We start from the raw sequence: 25,109 nt of genomic DNA, 5'->3' as shown, positions 1-25,109 counted from the left end.
CTTTACTCCGCCCACAGCACAAACAGAGCCGCCTGAGGTATACTAAAGCACATTTGGACATTTTGGTATAAGGTGCTGTGGACTGATGAAACTAAAATTTAGTTATTTGAGCATAACAAGGGGTGTTATTCATGGAGAAAAAACAACACAGCATTCCAAAAGAAACACCTGCTACCTACGGTAAAATATGGTGGTGGTTCCATCATGCTGTGGGGCTGTGTGCCCAGTGCAGGAACTGGGAATCTTGCCAAAGTTGAGGGACGCAAGGATTCCACTCAGAATCAGCAGATTCTGGAGACCAATGTCCAGGAATCAGTGACAAAGCTGAAGCTGTGCGGGGGCTGGATCTTTCAACAAGACAATGACCCTAAACACTGCTAAAAATCCACTAAGGCATTCAGGCAGAGAAACAAGTACAATGTTCTGGAATGGCCATCTCAGTCCCCAGACCTGAATATAATTGAAAATCTGTGGTGTGAGTTAAAGATAGCTGTCCATGCTCAGAAGCCATAAAACCAGAATGAACTAGAGATATTTACAGGAAGCATTTAGAGGCTGTAATTTCTGCAAAAGGAGGATCTCTAAATATTGATTTTATGTGGTGTCCAAATTTATGCACATACCTAATTTTGTTTAAACAATTATTGCACACTTTCTGTAAATCCAATAAACTTAATTTCACATCTCAAATATCTCTGTGTGTGTCTCCTGTATGATATATTTAACTGACATTTTTTCAGGGCTGTGGAGTCGGTCCAAAAATCCACCGACTCCGACTCCTCAGTTTAGGATTCCACCGACTCCGACTCCTCGACTCCGACTCCTCTAATTTGCATATTACAATTTTGTTGATTAAAAGTATGTAACATGAAATTCGTCTCTTTACTGCCAACACTTAGGAATTTTACAAGACAACTGAAGTGAGACTTCTATATTTATTCCCTTTAGACTAAAACTAGTCCTTGGTAAGAGTACTTGTAAAAGGTACAAACCGGAACAAAGAACATTTATCAGGCCCTAGGCAATGTAAGTGGGGGTACATGTAAGAATGATGTGCAGGTACTCTGCAGGGGAATGAGGAGATTCTTCCTCTATTACACATTCTTCATGCACAATCTGAACAAGGTTTATGGGTGACAGACAACACCTCTGTGTTCAATGTGCACAGCATTCTCAGTGGATTCCCTGCAGCTCTGTGGGGAGTGCATATGTAGAGTATAGTACTACTGTGTAACAGAGTAAACCTGAGACAGATGAAATTAAAGTTTTATAGATACCTGGGGCTTCCTCCAGCCGCCTTCAGGATAATCAGTCCCTCGTTGTCCTCCTCCACCACCTGGATCTTCTGCTATGAGTCCAGGTACTTGAGCCAGTCGGGCGTAGTGCGCATGCACACACTCCGCCGCCAGGAGCATACTACACCTGTGCAGCACTATTGCGCAGGTGCAGAATGTTCCTGGCTGTGGGAGCGGCATGCGGCCGGCCAGCGCTGACTGGCTGAATTACCGGGACTCATAGCAGAAGATCCGGGTGGTGGAGGACAGCGAGGGACTGATTAGCCTGAAGGGGGCTGGAAGAAGCCCCAGGTATGTATAAAACTTTACTTTTCATCCGTCTCAGGTACCCTTTAATTTGTAGTCACCAAACCAAATTTTAACAACATATCAAATTATTTGATTTCATCAGCAAAGGAAGTGCATACATTTGCATAAATCAGCATCAGTGCAGAATTATTTCCATCTCATTGACCATCTCTATTAGTGACACAGCTACACATCAGGCTTTATTCTTACAGCATAGATGTTATTTAGTATATAGGAAACATACTTGTGAGATATAATGCGGAAGGGGTATGGCCTGATTGAATACAAACACCTTAGATATTTGTAAAAATACAAAACTTTATTATTCATTTACAAAAAACACTATGCAGAAATAACATAAAACCATGTATGGCAGAAGGAAACCCCCAGCTCCCAAAACACCCACACCCCAAAACCCGCTATACCCAGAGCCCTCTACTCTGATGAAATCCAGCCAGTGGACTTAGTGCACATATATAATGATTCAAAGCTGCGCAGCTTAATGACAAAAAATCAAAAAAATCAAAAAATCTCCAGAGCATAAGCAGAAAACTCGAAAATCAAGAATCAAAAATTAGGATGCAATAAAGGAGTTCAGACTGGTCACCTAATGGATATAAACATTCCGGTGTAGAGAGAGGTCAAAGCAAGGAGCAGGTATCCTCAACTCCCAGCACACCATGCCGACAAGTCAATTCTGACAGCTTGTTAGTTGTTGCACACACACCAAGAGCAAATATATTGCAGCATTAGTTGAAAACAAAAGTCCATGTAGCAATAGCTCATTAGCAGAAAGCAGATAAATGAAAACAGCGTTATTGCCAGCAGTTCCTTGCAAATCTGCAGAAGCACTAGGGCTAGTATGTAACAGCATAAATGGAAACAAAAGTCCATGCAGCAGGGGCTTGATGGCCACAAGCAGGTTAACAGATGTAAGCAGTATTGATGTTAGCAGATCCTTGCAAGAAAGCACATCATTGCTGAAAGCAGGTCAAACAGCCAGTAGATGAAAAATCAGCAGCAGCAATGGCCATGAAGCATAATAGCACTGTATGTCAGCCGAGCATATAAATATAAATGGTGTGTGATTGCCCAGTGGGCTCTTACTCATCCGGGCAGGTTTCGGCAACTAGCAGCGGTGTAGGCTGAGAGGAGGTGATGTCCTAGAGGAGCATGGGGACTCAGGTGCCAGGGGGATCCACCGCCATAGAGGACGGCGTCCTCGATCGATTTCGCCGGCTACTACCGGCTTCTTCAGGAGGCGTGTCCGAAAAGCCGTGACACGCTTCCTATGTAGTCGCCGCCGCCCAATCCGGCCATACCACACTGCCACCCGCGCCCCCGCCCCCCGGCCAATGCGAGCAGGGGGGCGGGGCGGGCAGACGCGACGGGCGAGCCAACCAATGGTGCGCCCGGCGCGTCCGCCAAGCCCCGCCCCCCCGCACGCACGCAGGCCCGGGGACAGGGGCGAGGGAGACCAGGAAGCCGGATCGGGCGGCGGGGACGCACAGGAAGCGCGCACAGAACGTCAATAAATCAAATGATTTCAAAATTCAAATATTCTATCATTGCATTATAACTAGCCTTTTATCTAAAACAGATTCATATTCATATAGGGCAGCAGCCAATACAATATCGTGACATAAGATAATGTGTCCCATGGATGAAATAGGCACCCTAGAGAATATCCATGTGGTGCCAATCATATGGGACAAGTATATCACCAAATGGGTGAAGTTACCAAACATAAAGACTAATTGAAAACTGATTGAAAAGGCCACGAGAGTACCCCAATGGGACAGATGGTCCCCCCCTAAAAGCAGCAGACAGCAGAGCAGGAATGCAACAGCAGCACCCCCGAGACCCACAAACAGACGAGACTAGATGGGCAAAAATGGGGCATAACTGATGTTCTCATTTAGGCCGGGATACCTGGTTGCATCTAACTCAAATATCCATCTGGCTTCTTTTTGTAACAAGAGACGGTCCATATTCCCTCCTCTAGGTGAACCGTGGATCCTATACAGTCCAATAAACCGCAGAGATGAATATCTGCCGTTATGGGTTTCTTTGAAGTGCCTTGCCACCGGGGTGAGACCGGCCGCTCCCGAACTCTTAATACTAGTAATGTGCTGCGACATCCTAGAGCGAAATTCGTTCCTAGTTTTTCCCACATAAAATGCCCCACAGGGGCAGATCAGTAGATAAACAACAAGAACAGTGCCACAATTGACATAGTGTGAGAGCGACCAATCCCTACCATCCGGCAGCAACACACTCCTTCCAACCTGAATAAAACGGCACATGGTGCAACCACCACAAGTGTACGTGCCTGTAAGTTTACAATGCTTGGTGCTGGATTGAGGATCCACAAAGTGGCTCTTCACCACTAGATCACGAAGAGAGGGTGCTCTACGGAAGGACAGAAGGGGAGTATCCGATACAATGGTGCTCAATTTGGCATCGTTCGTCAGGATATGCCAATGTTTCTTCAGAATGTGGGAAATCTCTCTATGTTGGGCTGAAAATTTAGTACAGAATCTCGGTCTCTGTTTCTCGCTCCCGGCGGGGCGCTGTTTCCCAGCCAGGAGCGATGACCTCGAACTAGCATCTGCCCGTTTATATGCTTTAATCAGATTTTTATCACTGTACCCCCTTTCTCGAAATCTCGACCTCAGGCGAGATGCCTCCTCATGAAAAGTTTCCTCATCGGAACAGTTCCGGCGAATACGTAAGTATTGGCCAGTGGGAATACCCTTAATGGTATGTGTAGGGTGAAAACTTTCAGCCCTTAACAAAGAATTTGTCGCTGTCTCTTTTCTGTATAGACATGTTGAGATATGGCCATCGCCGGAGATCGAGATCAAGAGATCTAGGAAAGGGACATGTGTTGGGCTCATCTGCATGGTGAATTTAAGATTCCGAGTATTGTTGTTAATAATGTTAACAAATCGAGTGAGGAGACCGGGGTCCCCTGTCCAGAAGACGAGGATGTCGTCAATGTACCTGTGCCACGCCACAATGTGGCACAGGTACATCGAGAGACCCTCATCCGCGAACAGCTCCCTTTCCCACGCCCCCAGGTACAGGTTAGCATACGACGGAGCACATGTCGTGCCCATCGCTGCCCCCTGCACCTGGAGGTAGTGGGATCCCTCAAAAAGAAAAAAGTTGTTCGTTAAGATGAACTCGAGTAAAGTCAACAAAAACATGTTGTGAGCTGTGTGTTGAATACCCAGCTCTCCCAGAAACATACTCACTGCATCTACCCCTAATTGATGGGGGATGCTGGAATAAAGGGCCTCCACATCCAGAGCCACCAATAAAGTGCCAGGGGGCAGCTGCAGGCCCTCAAGGGCTCGCAATAAAAACGATGAATCGCGTACATAAGATGGTAAAGATTGTACGTGTGACTGAAGATGTCTGTCAACGTACATGCTGGCACGTTCCGTCAGGGAGCCCCTGCCCGACACTATCGGTCGGCCTGGGGGTTTGCTCAAGTTCTTGTGAACTTTTGGTAATGCGTAAAAAGTTGGCAAAATGGGATCCAAAACCTTCAGAAAAATGGCCGTTTCATGATCAATAACTGTCCGAGTCAGGGCATCCTCAATGATGTCAAACAATGCCCTCTGACACTTCGTGGCCCTGGACGGGGAGACCCTCAAATAACACTCCCGTTTGTTCAAAATCTGTAGACACATATCCCTATAGGATCCCGCCTTCATCAGCACCACGTTACCCCCCTTATCGGATGGTTTGCTCACCCATTCTTTATTCATGGTTAGTTTAGAAAGTGTGTCCCGTTCAATAACACTTAGGTTGTCAACATCCGACTTATGCCCCCCTAGTCTCGAAATCTCCCTCTCTACTACTTCAATGAAGGTCTTCAAATTTGGACATAGAGTAAAGGGTGGAAATTTCTTAGATTTATTCCTGAGACCAACCTGGTCCAGGTGCGGGACATGGTAGGATGCATAACATCCCATCCGATCTGTCACCGCATCCTGGGTCAATGGACCTTGCAAGTCCATCAGATCCTGGAGAGCAGCTAAGTCCTCATCTGACCACGGCTTCTCCACATCGCATGTGGGTATTCGTTGTGGTTTATCCCCATATAAAGCCTGCAACAGAATCCTTCTACCAAAGAGGTGTAAATCTACAATGGTCTCAAAAATATCCATATTGTATGTAGGGCAAAATCCTAGACCCTTAGACAGTAGCGTGTTATTTAGTATATATGTTACAGCCAGAACCCGAAGTCTGGCCACTTCGGGTTCTGGCCGGTCAGAATGCGAAGTGGCCGCCTGATACGGCCAATATGCAAAATGCTCCTCAGTTTCGGACTTTGGCCGGCCAGACCGCGTTGTAACTAAATGTGGCCGGCCAAGTCCCGAAGCTCACCTCTCTCTCTACAAGTGTCCCGCTGTCCCTGCTCACTCAGTTCTGCACTTCAGGTCTGCACTGTCTGCGTGCAAGGACCCTGAGCTGCCTATATGATGCCGGCTGCTTTTCTCCTCCACTGAAGAGTTAGAGAATTGGTGTGTGTGACGTTAAAATGTTGACCCACTGTCCCTGCTCAGCTCTCCTAAAAAATCCGATGTGTCCCTGTTGTGCCAGCAGCCAGGTCCCATGAGGGAAAGGACCCGAGGCTGCCTTTCATCCGAAGGACCCTGAGCTGCTAAATGCTGCTCCGACGACATAACCTAGGCTGCTTTCTCCTCCTTTTTTCCAGGCTGTCACACAGAGGTCACACTCCACGAGGTGACAAGAGGACTCAAGAGGTGACACAGGACCTGAGAGCATCACCGTGTTGTAAATTATCCTCAAGAGAAGTATTGCTTTGCTACTGTGGCTGTGACTGGCAGGATCCTGGCTATTATCACTCGCTGGAGCAAAGAGATGTGGCTGTGATAGGTGAGGTACAGAAAGGCAATGTGTGAAAAACAAAGCACACACTTCATATTTACTGTTCATATTTAGGGCTGGTTCAGACGGACGCTTGCGGAGGGTTTACCGCAAGCGTTCGGAACGTCGCGGTAAACGCTCCCATTCAAGTGAATGGGAGCGTTTACACCGAGCTTTTGAGCGCTTTTACCCGAACGCGGCGTTTGGGTCCCAATTTTCGCGAGCGTTCGGGCTGCCCCTGAAAGCGACATGTTGCTTCCAGGGAGCGGCCAACCGCGACGGCTAATGTTCCCCTAGGGGATGAAAAAAAGGCGACCGCATCACGACGCGACCGAAGGCTACTGAAAACCTGACCACGCAGCCGCCGCAACGCCCCCAGACGCGACGCCACGCAGACGTCCGTCTGAACCAGCCCTTACTGTTCCAAGCAAGATTGGAGTATATTTCAGCCATCAAGCATGTTCTCCTGTCCTCACATTTCAGACGTCTACCTGAGCAATTCACAGCCAACAGCTCATTAAAGTGGACCTGAACTCTTGCACAGGACAGAAGGAAGAAATAGAGAAATGCACCCTGTATTTATTTAGAGAGTTTAGCGTGTCTAATTCACCCTCATCTGTGACTAAGCACAAGTGTAATTTGGTCTCTCAGACATGTCAGCTGGCTGTCATGGCAGAGCAGCTAATTAACTAACACAGGATGTTAACAGAATGTCTAATTCCATGAAAGCAGGAGGAAGACAAACTGCAGATTGCAGGATTTGTATCAGGTGTAACAAAAGAAATGTTTTTTTCTGTAAAGGGTATTATGCTGTTGTGTATCTTTCAGAGCAGAGAAGAAGTTCTGAATGCCATTCATGGTGCTGGACAGAATCTGGGATGTTCTGGGATTTGTGCATTTTGGACTTTGGCCGACTGACTTTGGCCATTTTGCAAACTGGCCGGCCAATGTCAGAAATTTCCAGCATTTTGGACTTTGGCCGACGTCAAATTGGCCAGTTCTAGAAATGGCCGGCCAATTCCCACTTTGGCCGATTTCTGGTTTTGGCCGTAACATATATAAGAGATTCCTGTGTACACATCATATATACAGTCACAATCAGATATGTATATCTGACCTTAAAAATACGGGGACTGCTTTATTGAAGCAGCACAAGTAACTAATTTTGATTGGTTTTTGTGGACTAAGCACAGCTATTACTGTATATATACTGTATATATACATTATTTTTAATGACTATTATCTGAGAAATAGAACTTTTTATCATTTTCTATTTTAATTACAGTTACAAATTCATTAGGAGTCGGAGTCGGTGCATTTTTTCCCGACTCCGACTCCAAGCACCCAAAATTGCCCGACTCCACGACTCCGACTCCACGACTCCGACTCCACAGCCCTGCATTTTTTATTGTAACAACCAACAATTTATACAGGAAAATCATGACAATTAACAAGGTTGTCCAAACTTTTGCATCCCACTGTATGTAGCCAGGACTTTAGGTGTCCCCAGGAGGGGTGGCAGCGCAGAGAAGAGCAGTGGGCACAGAAGTGGGGAAGGTGGGACTTTCCCCCCCCCCCCCTTCCCTCACCTGGGGCTTTCTCTGCCCTGCTCCCCTCTCCAGAACTAAGTTTTATGGCAGCGGTTGGCAGCGGGCGGGACTCACCTCCTCCTCCAGCGTGAGAAGAAGCTCTGCATTTGCCGCTAGCCTCGTCTGGTCTAGACCAGAGCAGTGGCACGCAGAACTTCCTCTGTGCTTGGAACGAGGAAGAGGTAAGTCCCACCCGCTGCCAGCCACTGTCACTAAAATTAGTTCTGGAGGGAGGAGCGAGGCGGAGGGAGCCCCAGGTGAGGGAAGGGCCCCCCCTTCCCCGCCGATGTCCCCACCGCTCCCTCTTCTTTGCGCTGCCACCCCACCTGCACAGAGTGCACACAGCGCTCCGACCACCCTTTTTGAGGGGGCAGGACATCGCCCCACGCTAGAGCCGACCCTGCTCTGCGACCACCTAACGCCGATGATTGATGCCTATGAGGTGCGATTGTAGTGATTGGATCTCGGGGGAGGGAGGGGAAAAAATAGCCTTTTTCATTTATAAAAACAAAAAAAATGTAAAACTGATTTAAAAAAAAAATATTGACATGGCAGCAGCAATCCGATACCACCAACAGAAAGCTCTGTTGGTGTGAAGAAACCGGGGTAAGATTCATTTGTGTGCTGAGTTGTATGGCTATAAACTGTTAAAGCTGTGCAGTGCTTAATTGTAAAAAATCGCCTGGTGACTACGGGGGTGTATGCCTGTGGTTCTGTAGTGGTCTTTAAACAATGAACTCCACAACCATTGTGTTTAATGCCTATGTGATGCGACCCGTATTGTGCTTTTGCACGTACATGACATGCGTGTGTGTGTCTTAACATGCACATCCATAGCAGCAGTGCAATGTAATTATGAAAAAATGCATGCTGCAAGTTTTGCACTTCTGGGTCCTCACTTTAGTACTTCCGCTAACGATCTGATCAGCAGACCCTCGTTTGCTGCTAAATGTGCACACAGACACACAGGCGCGCACACAGACACACGCGCACACACACACACACACACACACACACACACACACACACACACACACACACACACACACACACACACACACACACACACACACACACACACACACTGGCTCAGCATATTTCTTTCTCATCTGTTCTTCTCTCTATTCTTGATTTGTCTCCCCTCTATTTTCTCATCTTTATTTATTCTTTTACTTCCTCTTTTATGTGTATGCAGAAGATGGTATTGTGCCCTATACCACAATGAACCTTCTGGGTTTAACCATGTGAATATGATGTGTGCATTACTATCCACAAGTACGGATGGTCAATGAAGTCCAAATTATTCTGAGTTGATTCAAATGCATATGCTAATTAAAAGAAAATATATCCAATTTGAATACATACCAATCAGTTGCTGCTTCTGCAACTTCACTATGCCTGATCCATGTATCAGTGGTTGTCTGATCACATTTCACAACCAGCGCCATGCAAACATTACAAACTATGTGTTGGTATAGGGGTTGTACCTCCTTCATCTAAAAATAGTGGCAGCTTGGGATTTGCCAATTATCAAAGCACAAAAATCATTAGGCCACGGGAGGCATCTGTCTCTCCTAGCTATAATAGCAGTAGCATTCATGACGGATTCCCTTGCAACTTTTTACGGCTTCAAAAAACATAAATCAAAGTGCACATCCTGCCTGTTTCACCAAAGGGTCGCTATGGCTAAAATATTGTTCTGATATTAAAAGTGCTCTCCTATAGTTACTCAACTTAAAAATGTTCACCACTTGACATCAAGTCATTGCATTGTCCACAAGAAGTGTATAAGCTGTCGGTAACTCAACCAATGTTCACATATGCATGCCGTGATCCACAGAAATCAAGGCATCAGTCTTCAATCTTTTTCCACTTTGAATTGAAACAAACCAACACAAGAGCACCCCTGCCCCACCAGGTAAATATCCGGAGTAGCCTACAGTCACGCTTACTTCATTATAGGCTGTACCATCACAGCGCAGCTATACAAGTTATGGCAATGGTTCTCCACACAGCCTATCCTTGTATCTCCCCCTCTACACACTCCAGACTCAAAAGCCCTCTTGGAACTGAACCATTACATAATATTATGATATTGTGGATATCTCAAATATATGTTGAGTAAACATCATGGTGTCTCACGACTTGAAAAGCTTTGGTAACACTGCTGTAAAAGGAGCATACTTCACAGAGAGATAAGGAAGACAGAGAAACAGTGCTTAGTCTTTTTTGTTTAGTTTTTCTGCTATCAGAGGACACATGATAGGAGATGTCTTCAAAACATCTCAGAAAACAGTCACAGGATCCAATTAAAACAATGACACGAATCAATAGGCTATTGGACTTCAGCCACACCATAATGAAAGATACACAATCTTTTTTTCTGCAGCTAAATATATATTAATATAATGAATAAACTGAGAGGCTGGTTTTAGTATCCCCTAATCACATTATGAAATTCAGCAGTGCCGTCTTCCAGAAAGTGAATTTGTGAAGCGATAAGCGACTAACCTTCTGTAAGAGAAGGGATCCGGAGTACTTGGTGACTGTGGCGTACATCTCGCTGCCAAGTGTGTCAGCCCATATTTTCACCCTGGCAAAGAAAACAATCATCATTCATAAAGTGGCAACATATTACATAATGCTGTACAATAAGTAATAAGGGTATGAATGACAAACTTCAAACGATTATAAAGGAGGTGAGGAGGAATCTGTCTATAACAGGTATGGGCAAACTTGGCCCTTCAGCTGTTAAGGAACTACAAATCCCACAATGCATTTGCCTTTAGGAGTCATGACTGTGGCTGTCAGACTCCTGCAATGCATTGTGGGACTTGTAGTCCCTCAACAGCTGGAGGGCCAGGTTTGCCCATGCCTGGTCTATAACATCATCAGACTCCGATTCCTCAGTTTATGAAACCAATGACTCCAACTCCAGGTACCCGAAATTGCTCTGACTCAACAGTCCTGGGAAAAACACTATTGGGCTTTTCACAAACCACAACCAAACCCTAACCACGTTTCTTGGCCATTCAAGAGGTTTTTTTTTTTTTTTTTACACAAATGATGGTGAGGAGGAATTTGCCTAGAACAGCTTACAAACAGGAACTTGGGTGATTGTATATAACCGAATTGCCAAAGACAGTAGAAAAACACAATTGGGCTTTTCACAATACACAGCCAAACCCCAACCATGTTTCCTGGTCACTCAAGAGTTTTTCTTTTACACAAATGACTTCATTAAAAAGAAATCTGAATGGCTGCTGTATTTGGCCGCTAACAATGACTGTTTCCAGCACTTAATTAAGAGGTTTTGCAGAAAAAAAAATGAATCAATGTTTCACCCCAAGCTCCTATTCTTCATTGAAGCTAGATGTGTGCAATAATGATATGGCTACAGATACTAGAGTGATGCTAGACCCAGTCAGACATCACCTTTGCTTCCAATGTTAACAATGGAAAGAGCTCAAGCAATGCAAACAGCAGGTCCATTTAGAATTGTCTGACTATATCTTTATTAACCGCTCGTTTAATCCAGTGTATATGTATCTGTGAGAATGACAGCATTTTAAATTTTCAATAGTCAATAGGTGAAATTTGATTGGCTGTTTGTGGTCTCGCCCACTTGTTTGAATCCCCAAAATGCTACCAGGTCACTGTGACCCAAGTTTGTTGAGTTTAGCTTCAGGAATAGTTTGAAATTTTCCACTGAAAATTCATGGGAATATGGGAAAAAGTGGGGTCTTCAGTGGGCCATCTCAGGGGCACAGAGGGTGGGATCGCTTAAAACAAGCCTATCCCAAGGGGCATAGGGGGCAGCACTAACTTAACTTACCCATGGCGGCTGCTCTGTAGCCCCGTCTCTACAAAGGCGTCCATGTTGCAGCTGTCAATTTCCCCAGTCGCTTGTGCATGCTGGGAGATGTAGTATCCCAGCTGGCAAATGTAAAGACCTTAATGACTACATCTCTTAGCATGGACTAGTGACCGAGGACGCTACATCTCCCAGAATGCACTAGTTGGCGGGGACGCGCTGGACATCGTGGCACTGTAGCTTTGACAGCTGAAGGATGGATGCTCTAATGGATATGGAGGATATGGAGAAGGCCCACGTAGGTAACTTAAAGCAATTCTGCCTCCCCACAAAGCAAACATCATTTACAAACATCTATTAGGGGGAAGGTTTGTTTTAAATATTTTTACAAAAGAGAAGATCAGGTTGCATTAACAAAGCACAAGCAACCTACATGGCTAAGGGCCAAAGAAGTGTGTAAAGTTTGGATGGTGGGGCCAATCACAGCAGACTTGAGCTGGAGTCCAGAAGGACTTACAGCCAGACACAGCAGCCTGCTTGGAAATTATTATCATTATAGATTTGTTAGATGTTCTGGTGCTAAACATGAACTGTGCATGTTTCATTACATACTGATTTTGTTGCACCATTCTATACAGATCATGATGGCACTATACCCTATAAGTTAATAACAGTTGAATGCTTGTATTAACCACCCCTGTACCAAACACTTTGGCCCCTTTAAGCATTTCAGCATGCAATCTATTGAAAATGTGTGCGCACTGCCTGACGAGTCTCCCTATCTATATCGTATCTAAGGCCACATACACACATCAGACCATAGTCTTTTGAAAATGAAAGATCACAGACCAATTTTACCTCCTTCCATGTAGTATGAGAGCCATACCTTCACAGTCTTTTCTATGGAGCTGAACTCCCCATCAGAAAAAAATCTTTGCAAGATGCTGCACACACAGATGCTGTACAGACACAAAAGATCAGTATCTGAAAAAGATCTGTTCCTGCCAAAGACCTGTTCCTGCAAATTGCATTCATAGTCTTAGGCCACATACACACATCAGACCATAGTCTTTTGAAAATGAAAGATCACAGACCAATCTTACCCCCCTTCATGTAGTATGAGAGCCATACCTACACAGCCTTTTCTATGGAGCTGAACTCCACATCAGAAAAAAATCTTTGCAAGATGCTGCACACACAGATGCTGTACAGACACAAAAGATCAGTATCTGCAAAAGATCTGTACCTGCCAAAAATCCATTCCTGCAAATTGCAAAGATAGTCTATGAGATCTGCAGATCATCATACACACATGATTTAACTGACACTCATCTGCAGATCAGATCCACCAGGATGGATTTTCAGATCTGCAGATGATTGCTTGATCTGCAGATGAATGTCAGTTAAATCATGTGTGTATGATGATCTGCAGATCTCATAGACTATCATTGCAATTTGCAGGAATGGATTTTTGGCAGGAACAGATCTTTTGCAGATACTGATCTTTTGTGTCTGTACAGCATCTGTGTGTGCAGCATCTTGCAAAGATTTTTTTCTGATGTGGAGTTCAGCTTCATAGAAAAGACTGTGTAGAGTATGGCTCTCATACTACATGAAGGGTGGTAAGATTGGTCTGTGATCTTTCATTTTCCAAAGACTATGGTCTGATGTGTGTATGAGCCTTCAGAGACCTGCAGATCATCATACACACCTTGTTTAACTGACATTCATCTGCAGATCACACAATCATCTGCAGGTCTGAAAATCCATCCTGGTGGATCTGATCTGCAGATGAATGTCTGTTAAACAAGGTGTGTATGAGGATCTGCAGATCTCATAGACTATGAATGGATCTTGCAGGAACGGATCTTTTGCAGAAACAGATCTTTTGCAGATACTGATCTTTTGAATGTCTACAGCATCTTTTTTGTGCAGCATCTTGCAAAGATTTTTTTCTGATGGGGAACTCAGCTCCATAGAAAAGACTGTGTAGGTATGGCTCTCATACTACATGGAAGGGGGTAAAATTGGTCTGTGGTCTTTCATTTTCCAAAGACTATGGTCTGATGTGTGTATGAGCCTTTAGAAAGGCCACTCACTGAAACACATAGATATCTTATTTGGTTTGTCAGCCTCACTCTCCGCCTGTGTTTCCCACAGGACACCAGGGATATGCTCTGCAAAAGGATTGTGGCAGATTAAAACTACAACTGCTTAAATTCCATCAGCAATTGCTCAACAACAACATTGATGGACTAAATGAAAGATTTTATATTTGGCCCAACAAACTGAACAAAATTGGTCTTTCATTAGTGTGGAAAAATACAAAATTTCCACTAGAGAAATCTCATCAGAATGGTAATCCCCTTATGTCATCAGTTCAGTTGGGGAGAGCCTGCTCCGTCCTGAGTGCTAAATACAAACTCAAAATATAAATATGAGAATTATGTACTGTTAGTGCTTCACCCAACTGTACTGAGCTATACAGCTGCTGGGGTATAGTAAGGATGAGTCACTTTCTACAGCTTGTACCTCTGCTGACTCTGTGCCAGAGCCATGCCCTTCAGCATAGTGAGAGTGCGTTCCTCACTGAAAGTCTATCAGTGTGCACAGACTAGCTGGAAACGCCACACGCTCTATGGAACCAACTTCAGCGCTGTACATTAAAGCGGTATTAAACTCGGACATAATATTTAATTTAAAAAAATGTGTTTTCCTACTTTTTATAACCCATACAATTATCATATTTGCGTTTTGTGCACAACTATTATTATTCATTTAGAAATTACAAGTTCCCAAAGTACAGATGATTTGCTCTGAAAGCTGCCATTGCATTTTATTCATAGCAACAATATTTTTATATTGTGTTGTGCCCAGTGACATCTTCTAACGTGTGCAAAGCAGACACAGCTCAGAAGTGTACATTCCCCTCTTGCTGCAATGAAGTAAACACAAGTTAATGTTAGCAGTGACGTACCCAGGGGCGTCTGTAGCCATTTTGTCACTCCAGGCGGGAAAACGTGTCCCCCCCCCCCCCCCGTGTTGTGCCCCCTGATGAAAATAATCATAACGCAGCAGTTTTTCACCATAAGATAAAAGTAATGCGGCAATCTTTCACCAGAAAATAACCATAACGCAGCAATGATTCACCATAAAATATAACGCAGCAATGATTCACCATAAAATATAACGCAGCAATGATTCACTATAAAATATAACGCAGCAATGATTCACCATAAAATAATTATAACGCAGCAATGATTCACCATAAAATAATCGTAATGTGGCCAGCATTCACCAGAAAATAATCATAATGTGGCCAGCGTTCACCAGAAAATAATCATAATGTGGCCAGCGTTCACCAGAAAATAATCGTATGTGGCCAGCGCTCACCAGGAACTAATCTTATGTGGCCAGCGCTTACCAGAAAATAATCATAATGTGGCCAGCATTCACCAGGAAATAATCGTATGTAGCCAGCGTTCACCATTAAATAATCGTATGTGGCCAGCGTTCACAAGAAAATAATTTTAATGTGGCCAGCGTTCACCAGAAAATAATCGTAATGTGGCCAGCATTCACCAGGAAATAATCGTATGTAGCCAGCGTTCACCATTAAATAATCGTATGTGGCCAGCGTTCACAAGAAAATAATTTTAATGTGGCCAGCGTTCACCAGAAAATAATCATATGTGGCCAGCGGTCACCAGAAAATAATCGTATGTGGCCAGCGGTCACCAGAAAATAATCGTATGTGGCCAGCGTTCACCAGAAAATAATCGTATGTGGCCAGCGCTCACCAGAAAATAATCGTATGTGGCCAGCGCTCACCAGAAAATAATCGTATGTGGCCAGCGCTCACCAGAAAATAATCGTATGTGGCCAGCGCTCACCAGAAAATAATCGTATGTGGCCAGCGGTCACCAGAAAATAATCGTAATGTGGCCAGCGGTCACCAGAAAATAATCGTATGTGGCCAGCGGTCACCAGAAAATAATCGTATGTGGCCAGCGGTCACCAGAAAATAATCATATGTGGCCAGCGGTCACCAGAAAATAATCGTATGTGGCCAGCGTTCACCAGAAAATAATCGTATGTGGCCAGCGCTCACCAGAAAATAATCGTATGTGGCCAGCGCTCACCAGAAAATAATCGTATGTAGCCAGCGCTCACCAGAAAATAATCGTATGTGGCCAGCGCTCACCAGAAAATAATCGTATGTGGCCAGCGGTCACCAGAAAATAATCGTATGTGGCCAGCGTTCACCAGGAAATAATCGTAATGTGGCCAGCGTTCACCAGAAAATAATCGTAATGTGGCCAGCGTTCACCAGAAAATAATCGTATGTGGCCAGCGTTCACAAGAAAATAATCGTATGTGGCCAGCGCTCACCAGAAAATAATCGTATGTGGCCAGCGCTCACCAGAAAATAATCGTAATGTGGCCAGCGTTCCCCAGTAAATAATCGTAATGTGGCCAGCGTTCACCAGAAAATAATCGTATGTGGCCAGCGTTCACCAGGAACTAATCGTATGTGGCCAGCGCTTACCAGAAAATAATCGTAATGTGGCCAGCGTTCACCAGTAAATAATCGTAATGTGGCCAGCGTTCACCAGAAAATAATCGTATGTGGCCAGCGTTCACCAGAAAATAATCGTATGTGGCCAGCGTTCACCAGAAAATAATCGCATGTGGCCAGCGTTCACCAGAAAATAATCGTATGTGGCCAGCGTTCACCAGGAAAAAATCATATGTGGCCAGCGTTCACCAGGGAATAAGCGTATGAGGCCAGCGTTCACCAGGAACTAATCGTATGTGGCCAGCGTTTACCAGAAAATTATCCTAATGCGGGCAGCGTTTTACTAAAATGTATAATTACCTGTAAAAAGAAAAGCATTTACTCACCTGCAGAAGACTCCTCTCCCTGGTCGCAGCTCTCCCGATGATCTTATTGCAGCAGTTGACGCGCGCTGACAGGCAGAGCAGGGCTACAGGAAGATGGCTCCCGAAGCCCTGTACTGGAGACACAAATAGTCTCTAGTGCAGGGCTTCGGGTGCCATCTTGCCGTAGCCCTGCTCTGCCTGCCGGAAGACTATGCAGGCTGGAGCAGTGAGCTGCGTGCTGCGGGGATGAACTGGTGCGGCGTCTATTAGACATCGTGGCCAGTTTACCACAGGGATCGCACAGTCTGGTGGGGGAAGGTGGGCACTTCCCCCCCCCCCCCCCCCCGCGGCGGCGCTCCTCCCCACCCGGCGCTCCAGGCCACCGTTTGTCCTTGCCTGGTGGCTGGGACACCTCTGGGCGTACCTACCATAAGGCTGCAGGTGCTCACAGCACCGGGTGCAGCCATGGTTAGGGGTGATCAGTCACGGTGTTCTTCCACCTGGGACCTTTTTTTAACAGTTTGGGCAACATTGGAAAAAAAAAACAGCAGGCAGTGCAGGGGACTGTACTACTACCTGCACTAGATGTAGAACCCCTCCCACTTCCTGTACCGTGGGCAATGTGTCTCCTTGGTCTCTACACACAGCCTGCAGTAAGTGAATTTGCAGAGCAGCAGGGTGAGTGAAAAGAATGATCGCTGTGTTGCAGCTGGGACAGTAGCAGGGAGAAGTGGCAGGTTGTGTTTAGTGCTTCAGAAGTTTCCTGTCATTAGTAGCCATGTGCACTGGCTGGTGTAAGTCTAGACTATTGATAATCATGATCAGAGTAATTAATCAATAATGCAGGGCAGTCTGCTGTTGCAAAAGACAGGTGCTGACACCTGATTTCTGAAGTAATCAGAAAAGCAAGCTCCAGGCAACTTAGATTAGCTTGATTGCAGGTAATCTTATCTCTTTTCCCAGCTCCCCCTCCCACCCTGTTGTCTTCCCCCATGACCCCTTCCTCTTTTCAGATTTTAGTGGCTTCTTTTAACAGCATGTCCCTATCAAAAAGCACTGGTGATGTTTGCAGTCCTGGTGAAAGGTCTTCCTGTCATTTCTCCCCTCCCACAGGGCTCTCAGTCTTGCGCCTCTACCTCTTTCTCCCCTCCCCCTCCCCCTTCTATGCATCCTCCTCTTTTGTATGTCCCCCTTTTCTGACTGTCCTGAGAAGAGCTCACAATCTAATCATACTATAGTCATAGTCTAATGTCCTACCATATTTTTGTGTATTTTTACAACACTGACATCTTCTGCAGCACAGTACAGAGTACAGAGTTTCATAACAGATAGCTCCATCCAAATGATGACTCCTTTCCCCAAAAATCCCCGAAAACTTGCAGCAACGTGCTCGGCCCCCCAACCCGTCAACCAAAATAGGTTGTTGGGAGGGGGGGGGGGGGGTGTCTGTAAATAATCAGCCAAATTCCAAATCCCCTAGGTACGCCACTGAATGTTATCACCTGTTCGTATTCAGGTCTCACTGCAGGGAGCTTTCTCCCTATCAAATAAAACATAATAAATATAAAAGCCTACCTCTAAAGACAGACAAGGCATGTGTGAGGTAAGGTATTTATTGTAAATTCAGACACTTGAAAGAAAATGTGCTTCACAGATCTCTGCCACTTCTTAAGATAAAAAACAAAAAAGTGTCTCCTCAATGATGACTCGATTTTGTCAACTTCAAAAAAGAAGACATTAATTGTATACTCCACAAAGCAACACGTTTCGCAGGTCAGACTAACTTAATCCGGCTTAATAGGGTTACAACGGTATGAAATTCCACTGTATGATTACAGTCTAAAATAAAATACCATGGTATGACGGTATACGGTATTATACAATTGTTTGAACCCGGGCCCCCCCCTAAGTTAAATAATGTGTCCCCCACCCCCTCGGCATACATATTAAGCTGCTAGGAGATTTGGGGCGCCAAACATGTTATCTTTCAAGTGTCTGAATTTATAATAAATTTGACTTACCTCACACAGGCCTTGACCTTATTAGGAAGTAAGCTTTTTTTTTATATATCGTTTCTTATTCGATTTATTAATCTAGCTATCACTCTACATTTGGGACACCTCCTCCTCAGCACTAGACGCCTTGTACCTGTACAGGGGAGGGAGGAAGGCCACTAGACACCAGAGAACTGTATACGGGAGGCACTAGAAACCAGGGAACTGTATAGGCAAGGAGGTGGGCCACTAGACACTAGAGATCTGTATAGGGGCAAGGGGCCACTAGACACCAGGAACTGTATGAGGGAGAGATGGGAAATGCTTCATGTACAATTGGGACAAGTCTAAAAGCAAGGGGACATGTTCTAGTCTTTTTTCCTGACTCCAAAAGTTGGGAGGTATGTTGTAACCACAAGCATGTCAGTGTTTGACATGCAGTGTGGTTACTGCCCAGTAAAAGAATACTGCATGTAGCATCCAGGCGTAGCTGCCCCCACTCATGCAAGGAATTGTCACAAGTGCTGGACACTTGCAGATGGATTTAAATGCCCTGCAAATAAACAGGAGTGGCTGAAAGGCAGTTAGGGCTGAGACACACCAGAAAAGCTCCCCAAACGCTAGAAGTTTCAAAAGTTCTTCCCAATGTAATGCTATGGGAGTTTTGTACAAAACCTCATCACTCCAGTGTGCATAGACACATAGGATAACATTAGCAGGAGGTTTCAAAAACTCAAAACGCTCTGAAAAACTCCTCTGGTGTGCACCAGGCCTTAAAGGGCAACTGAAGTGAGACAGATGTGGATGCTGCCATATTTATTTACTTTTAAGCAATACCAGTTGCCTGGCAATCCTGCTGATCCTCTGCCTCTAATACTTTTAGCCATAGTCCCTGAACAAGCATGCAACAGATCAGTCGTTTCTGACATTATTGTCAGATCTGACAAGATTAGCTGCATGCTTGTTTCTGGTGTGAATCAGACACTATTATAGCCACATAGATCAGGACAGGACAGCAGGCAACTGGTATTGTTTAAAAGGAGATTAATATACCAGCCACCATATCACTCTCACTTCGGTTGCCTTTTCAGTGTACTACTGACAGCCAATCGTCTGAAAGAGCCCTTACGTTCTGCCTCTCTGGATGTTATCCTCTGTGAAAGATACAGGAGAACAAACAGTTTGGACTGGATTTATTAAAAACTGACAATTTGGTGGCAAAAGTGTCCACACTCACCTGGGTCATACCAGAACAGCATTTGTTGAAAGGCTGGTAAGTCAGTGGTTGTGTCACTGCTGCCATTTAAAGAGAATCTGTACTCTTTTTTTCTTACAGCAAAAAGCATACCATTCTATTCATTATGTTCTCCTGGGCCAATCTGTGCTGTTTCTGCCACTCTCTGCTGCAATCCTGGCTTGTAATTAACAGTTTTAGGCAGTGTTTACAAACAAACTAACCAGCTTGTGATAGGCTCACATAAGCAGAGTGTGTGAGTCATACAGAGCTTCCAGGGGGCCTGCAGAGGGTGTGTATCACTTCTATCCAATCACAAGCAGCCCTGCACATTCCACACCTTCCAGCCTTAGCCGACAGAGCTGACAGAAGAAAACAGATTAGCTCATATAACATAGATAACACAGCCACTGTGCAATTAGGAAAGGCTGCAGTAAGCCAGAGCACATTAGAACAGGCAAAGGAACTTATGGGATAGAAGAACTGAGGCTGAAAATTTTGTTACAGAGTCTCTTTAAGAACTTTTAACCAATCTGGACCAGATGTGCAAGGTCATTTATCTTCACCAGCCCAGGTATTTTTAGTAATCAAACCTCGTGTAGGAGATAGAAAAATTAGATTGTAAGCTCTGCAGGAGAGTGGCATAGATGGAGGCAATTTCATGTGCAACTTTGCTTTAGCCATAATGCCCTTTTTCGTCTTTGTATCTAGCTTGCACCTTGCCATTAAAGCTGTAGAAACTATGACATCCTCTGGAAAATAATTTAATAATCTAAGGAAATATATATATATATATATATATATATATATATATATATATATATATATATATATTATACACACACACACTGCTGGAAAAAAAATAAAAGGAACACTTGAAGAGGTTCTGTAGGGGTGGGGAGCTGAGGATAAAAACCGCCACTTACCTGGGGCTTCTATCAGCCCCCTGTAGCAGTAAAGTCCCTTGCTGTCCTCCTCCAATTCGCCGTTCCCCGCCGCTGGCACCCGGGCAATTATTTGGCTGACATAGGCGAATAATGCGCACTGCCGCCCGCATCATCGGAAGCTTACTTCGCAGGCGCAGTAGAAAGTTTTCTTGTACTGAGCCTGCGCAGTAAGCTTCCGATGACGTGGGCGGAATCGAGGAGGCAGCCGCAGTTGGATGGCATGCCGCGCCACACCGGGGCCGGCGGTGGAGAACGGCGGATCGAAGGAGGACGGCGTGGGACTTTACTGCAACAGGGGGCTTATAGAAGCCCCAGGTAAGTGGCAGTTTTTATCCTCAGCACCTGCCGACAGAACTCCTTTAAGTAACACAATGGCCTCAATTCTGGTAGGGATATCAAACAAAGTACCTTATGTGAGGTGGGTTTTAGTCATGTTTTACCTCATGGAGGTAAATTATGAGGTAATTCACCAAAAATAGCGATTCTCATGGAAATTAGGGGGCATGTTAGCACATAATTTCCCGATCAGTTTAAGACCTGCCTGTACCTGGAGGTAAAGTCAATTTGTATGCATTTTGCAGTTCCTACTGCTGTGTAGTAGAAAAGAATAGTAGAAATAAAACTCCAAATATCTTATAAGGGATGCCTATAAATATACTTTTCACAGGTTGCTACATAATCAAGTACACCTATTAACGCCACCTAGTGGATGCGCTCGGCTAATGGAAAAGTACCAAAAAATCTTCCAAAGACTATCCTAACTTATGGAAGACAATTAAAGATTACTATTATTATTTACTGCATGCTTACCGCTGAAATATCTCATGTTTTACCTCACTATATGCATTTACCTCATGTTTTACCTCACTATATGCATTTACCTCATGTTTTACCTCATGTTCGGAAATGGAGGAAAATCTTTCAGAATTGCTAAAAGAAAGAGGAAAATGCCTCATGAGGTATTTTACCTGCAAAAAAAATATTTACCTCACATAGCTACCAGAATTGAGGCCATTGTAACTCTAATCAATCACATTTCTGTGAAATCAAACTGTCCACTTAGGTAGCAACACTGATTGACAATCAATTCCACATGCTGTTGTGCAAGCGTAATAGACAACAGGTGGAAATGATAGAAACTCGTTATAATAAACTCTGATATAGTAAACGCAGTCCTCAGGTCAGGGCCGGGCCGAGGCATAGGCTGGAGAGGCTCCAGCCTCAGGGCGCAGTGTAGGAGGAGGCGCAGAATTCATTCAGCTGTCATTCCTAATTGTGTTTGAAGCAGAAAGAAATAAGAAAATGGGATACATGGCAGTGACTGCAAGCCAGATATCTAGATATTAAAGCGGAATATAACCCTGCATTTCAACTTTGCTCTAAAACATTATTTACAGTATATTATATGCAACCAGCATTTTTTTTTTTACTAGACCAGCATTGGAAGGGTTACACAGGGCTTTAAAGTCCCTGGAGATTTCTGCAACCGAATCCGAACTTGAGTTAGATACTTTTTGTTTACAAATATGTGTTTATTATGACTCATCTCTCTCACTGAGAAGGAGCTTGGAGGACAGCCAAAGAGATGTATCTATTGATAAACAGTTACACACTAACTAAATAGAATGTAACCATCTGAATGTCTGCACGGAACTTAAAACCTCTGTGTTTAACCCTTCCAATGCTGGTCTAGTAAAAAAAAAATGCTTTTTGCATATAATATGCTGTAAATAATGTTTTAGAGCAAAGTTGAAATGCAGGGTTATATTCCGCTTTAAGGTGTTGGGGAGGTTGTGGGCCCTGTGGCGCCTCTTAGTCAATCAGTGTGTGACGGCTGGAGTGGGCGGGATGGAGGAGCGCACTTTGGTGTCTCAGCCTTGGGTGCTGGAGGACCTTGTCCCGGCTCTGCCTCAGGTCCCAGCAAATGTGTATGTATAAATATACAATGTATGACCATTTCTGATCTAGTAAACTTCTGTTATAGTAAACTACTTTTCCTGGTCCCTTGGAGTTCACTATAAAAAGGTATTCTACTGTATAGACAATTAGCAAGACAGCCCCAATAAAGGAGTAGTTCTGCAGGGGGTGACCACAGACCACTTCCCAGTTCCTATGCTTTCTCGCTGATGTTTTGGTCACTTTTGAATGCTGGCTGTGCTTTCACTCTAGCGGTAGTATAAGATGGAGTCTACAACCCCCACAAGTGGCTCATGTAGTGCAGATCATCCAGGGTGGCACATCAATGTGTGCTGTGGCAAAAAGGTTTGCTGTGTTTGTCAGTGCAGTGTCCAGAGCATGGAGGCGCTACCTGGAGACAGGGAGAAGACTGTAGGAGGGCAACAACCCAGCAGCAGGACAACTACTCCTGCCTTTGTGCAAGGAAGAACAGGAGGAGCACTGCCAGAGCCCTGTAAAAAGATCTCCAGCGGGCCACAAATGTGCACGTGTCTGCTCAAACTGTCAGAAACAGACTCCATGATGGCCCAACATCCACAGGTGGGGATTGTGCTTACAGCCCAACACCGTACAGGACTTTTGGCATGGCACTTGCCATAGAACACCAACATTTTGTCGCTGGCGCCCTGTGCTCTTCACAGATGAAAGCAGGTTCACACTGAGCATGTGACAGAGTCTGGAGACGCCATAGAGAATGTTCTGCTGCCTGCAACATCCTCCAGCATGACCGGTTTGGCAGTGGGTCAGTAATGGTGTGGGGTAGCATTACTTTGGGGGGCCGCACAGTCCTGCATGTGCTGCAAGAGGTAGCGTGACTGCCATTAGGTACCAAGATGAGATCCTCAGACCTCTTGTTAGACCATACGCTGGTGTGGTTGGCCCTGAGTTCCTCCTAATGCAAGATCTCATGTGGCTGGAGTGTGTAAGCAATTCCTGCAAGATGAAGGCACTGATGCTATGGACTGGCCTGAATCCAATTGATCACATCCGGGACATCATTTCTCGCTCAAGCCACCAACGCCACATTGCAACACAAACGGCCCAAGAGTTGGTGGATGCTTTAGTCCAGGTCTGGGAGGAGATCCCTCAGATGACCATCCGGCACCTCATCAGGAGGATGCCCAGGCCTTGTATCGAGGTCATACAAGCACATGGAGGCCACATACACTTCTGAGCCTCATTTTCACTTGTTTTAAAGACATTACATCAAAGTTGGATTAGCCTGTAGTGTTTTCTTCCACTTTAATCTTGAGCGTTACTCCAAATCCAGTTGATAAACTCGATTTCCATTGATCATTTTTGTGTGATTACATTGCCAGCACATTCAACTATGTAAAGAACAAAATATTGAATAAGTATATTTCAGTCATTCAGACCTAGGATGTGTGTGTGTGTGTGTGTGTGTGTGTGTGTGTGTGTGTGTGTGTGTCTTAGATTATGAAATTATATATATATATATATATATATATATATATATATATATATATATATATATATATATATATATATATATATATATACACACACACATATACACACATTATATATATATATATATATATATATATATATATATATACACACACACATATATACATATACATACAGACCAGCATCATTAAATATTGAAATCACTGACAAGTACCATTGATTATGTTGTGTGTAAACATAACTCACGCACAGAGATAACCTGAATAACAGTGACGGAAACACTGCACAACTGTGCATCACAAGCATGTAAACAAGTAGCATCTGCACCATCCTTATACATTGGCAGCTTGTGATGCACCCTCACTAACAATACACCACAAGTCCCTTTTATTTGTAACCGAGTAGAACTACATATTGGCTTTTCCACCAAAAATGGTATATACAGCCGTTCCATAATTCAGGAATCATTTTCAGAATTAAACCCAATTAAGGCTGAATGCAGGGAGGGAAACATTAGGTTAAAATGCAATGAGCATCCTGCTGAGACGGTGTGAAACACAATGATGTTCCTCCTCTCTGTCCTGGTGTTTTGCTAGGAGTATTCCCTGTCCCCAGCACACCAGTGGGCGCCAACAGGCCCTGTTGGGAGCATCCCCCCCTCGCTGTCACTCTTTTACCAGACTCTGAACACTCTGTTGAGGATTCACACAGTGTAGGCAGCAAGCAGTCAGTTCTCATCTGAGCTGCCAAATTATGTTTTTACTCAGAAACA

At 44.5% G+C, this 25,109-nt stretch overlaps 1 protein-coding gene across 10 annotated transcripts in view; it reads right to left on the bottom strand.

Annotated features, from left to right (window-relative positions):
• CACNA2D4 (calcium voltage-gated channel auxiliary subunit alpha2delta 4) overlaps positions 1-25,109 on the bottom strand; it is a 394,977-nt gene that overhangs the window by 351,298 nt on the left and 18,570 nt on the right. For all 10 annotated transcript variants that reach the window (XM_068277214.1, XM_068277216.1, XM_068277215.1 and 7 more), the window contains exon 2: positions 10,589-10,670. In XM_068277214.1, the coding sequence (XP_068133315.1) occupies positions 10,589-10,670 (82 nt within the window). The remainder of the gene's footprint in view (positions 1-10,588; positions 10,671-25,109) is intronic.

Source organism: Hyperolius riggenbachi, chromosome 3 (genome assembly GCF_040937935.1).
Source record: "Hyperolius riggenbachi isolate aHypRig1 chromosome 3, aHypRig1.pri, whole genome shotgun sequence".
NCBI lineage: Eukaryota > Metazoa > Chordata > Amphibia > Anura > Hyperoliidae > Hyperolius > Hyperolius riggenbachi.
This window is presented reverse-complemented; position numbering and strand designations above follow the sequence as displayed.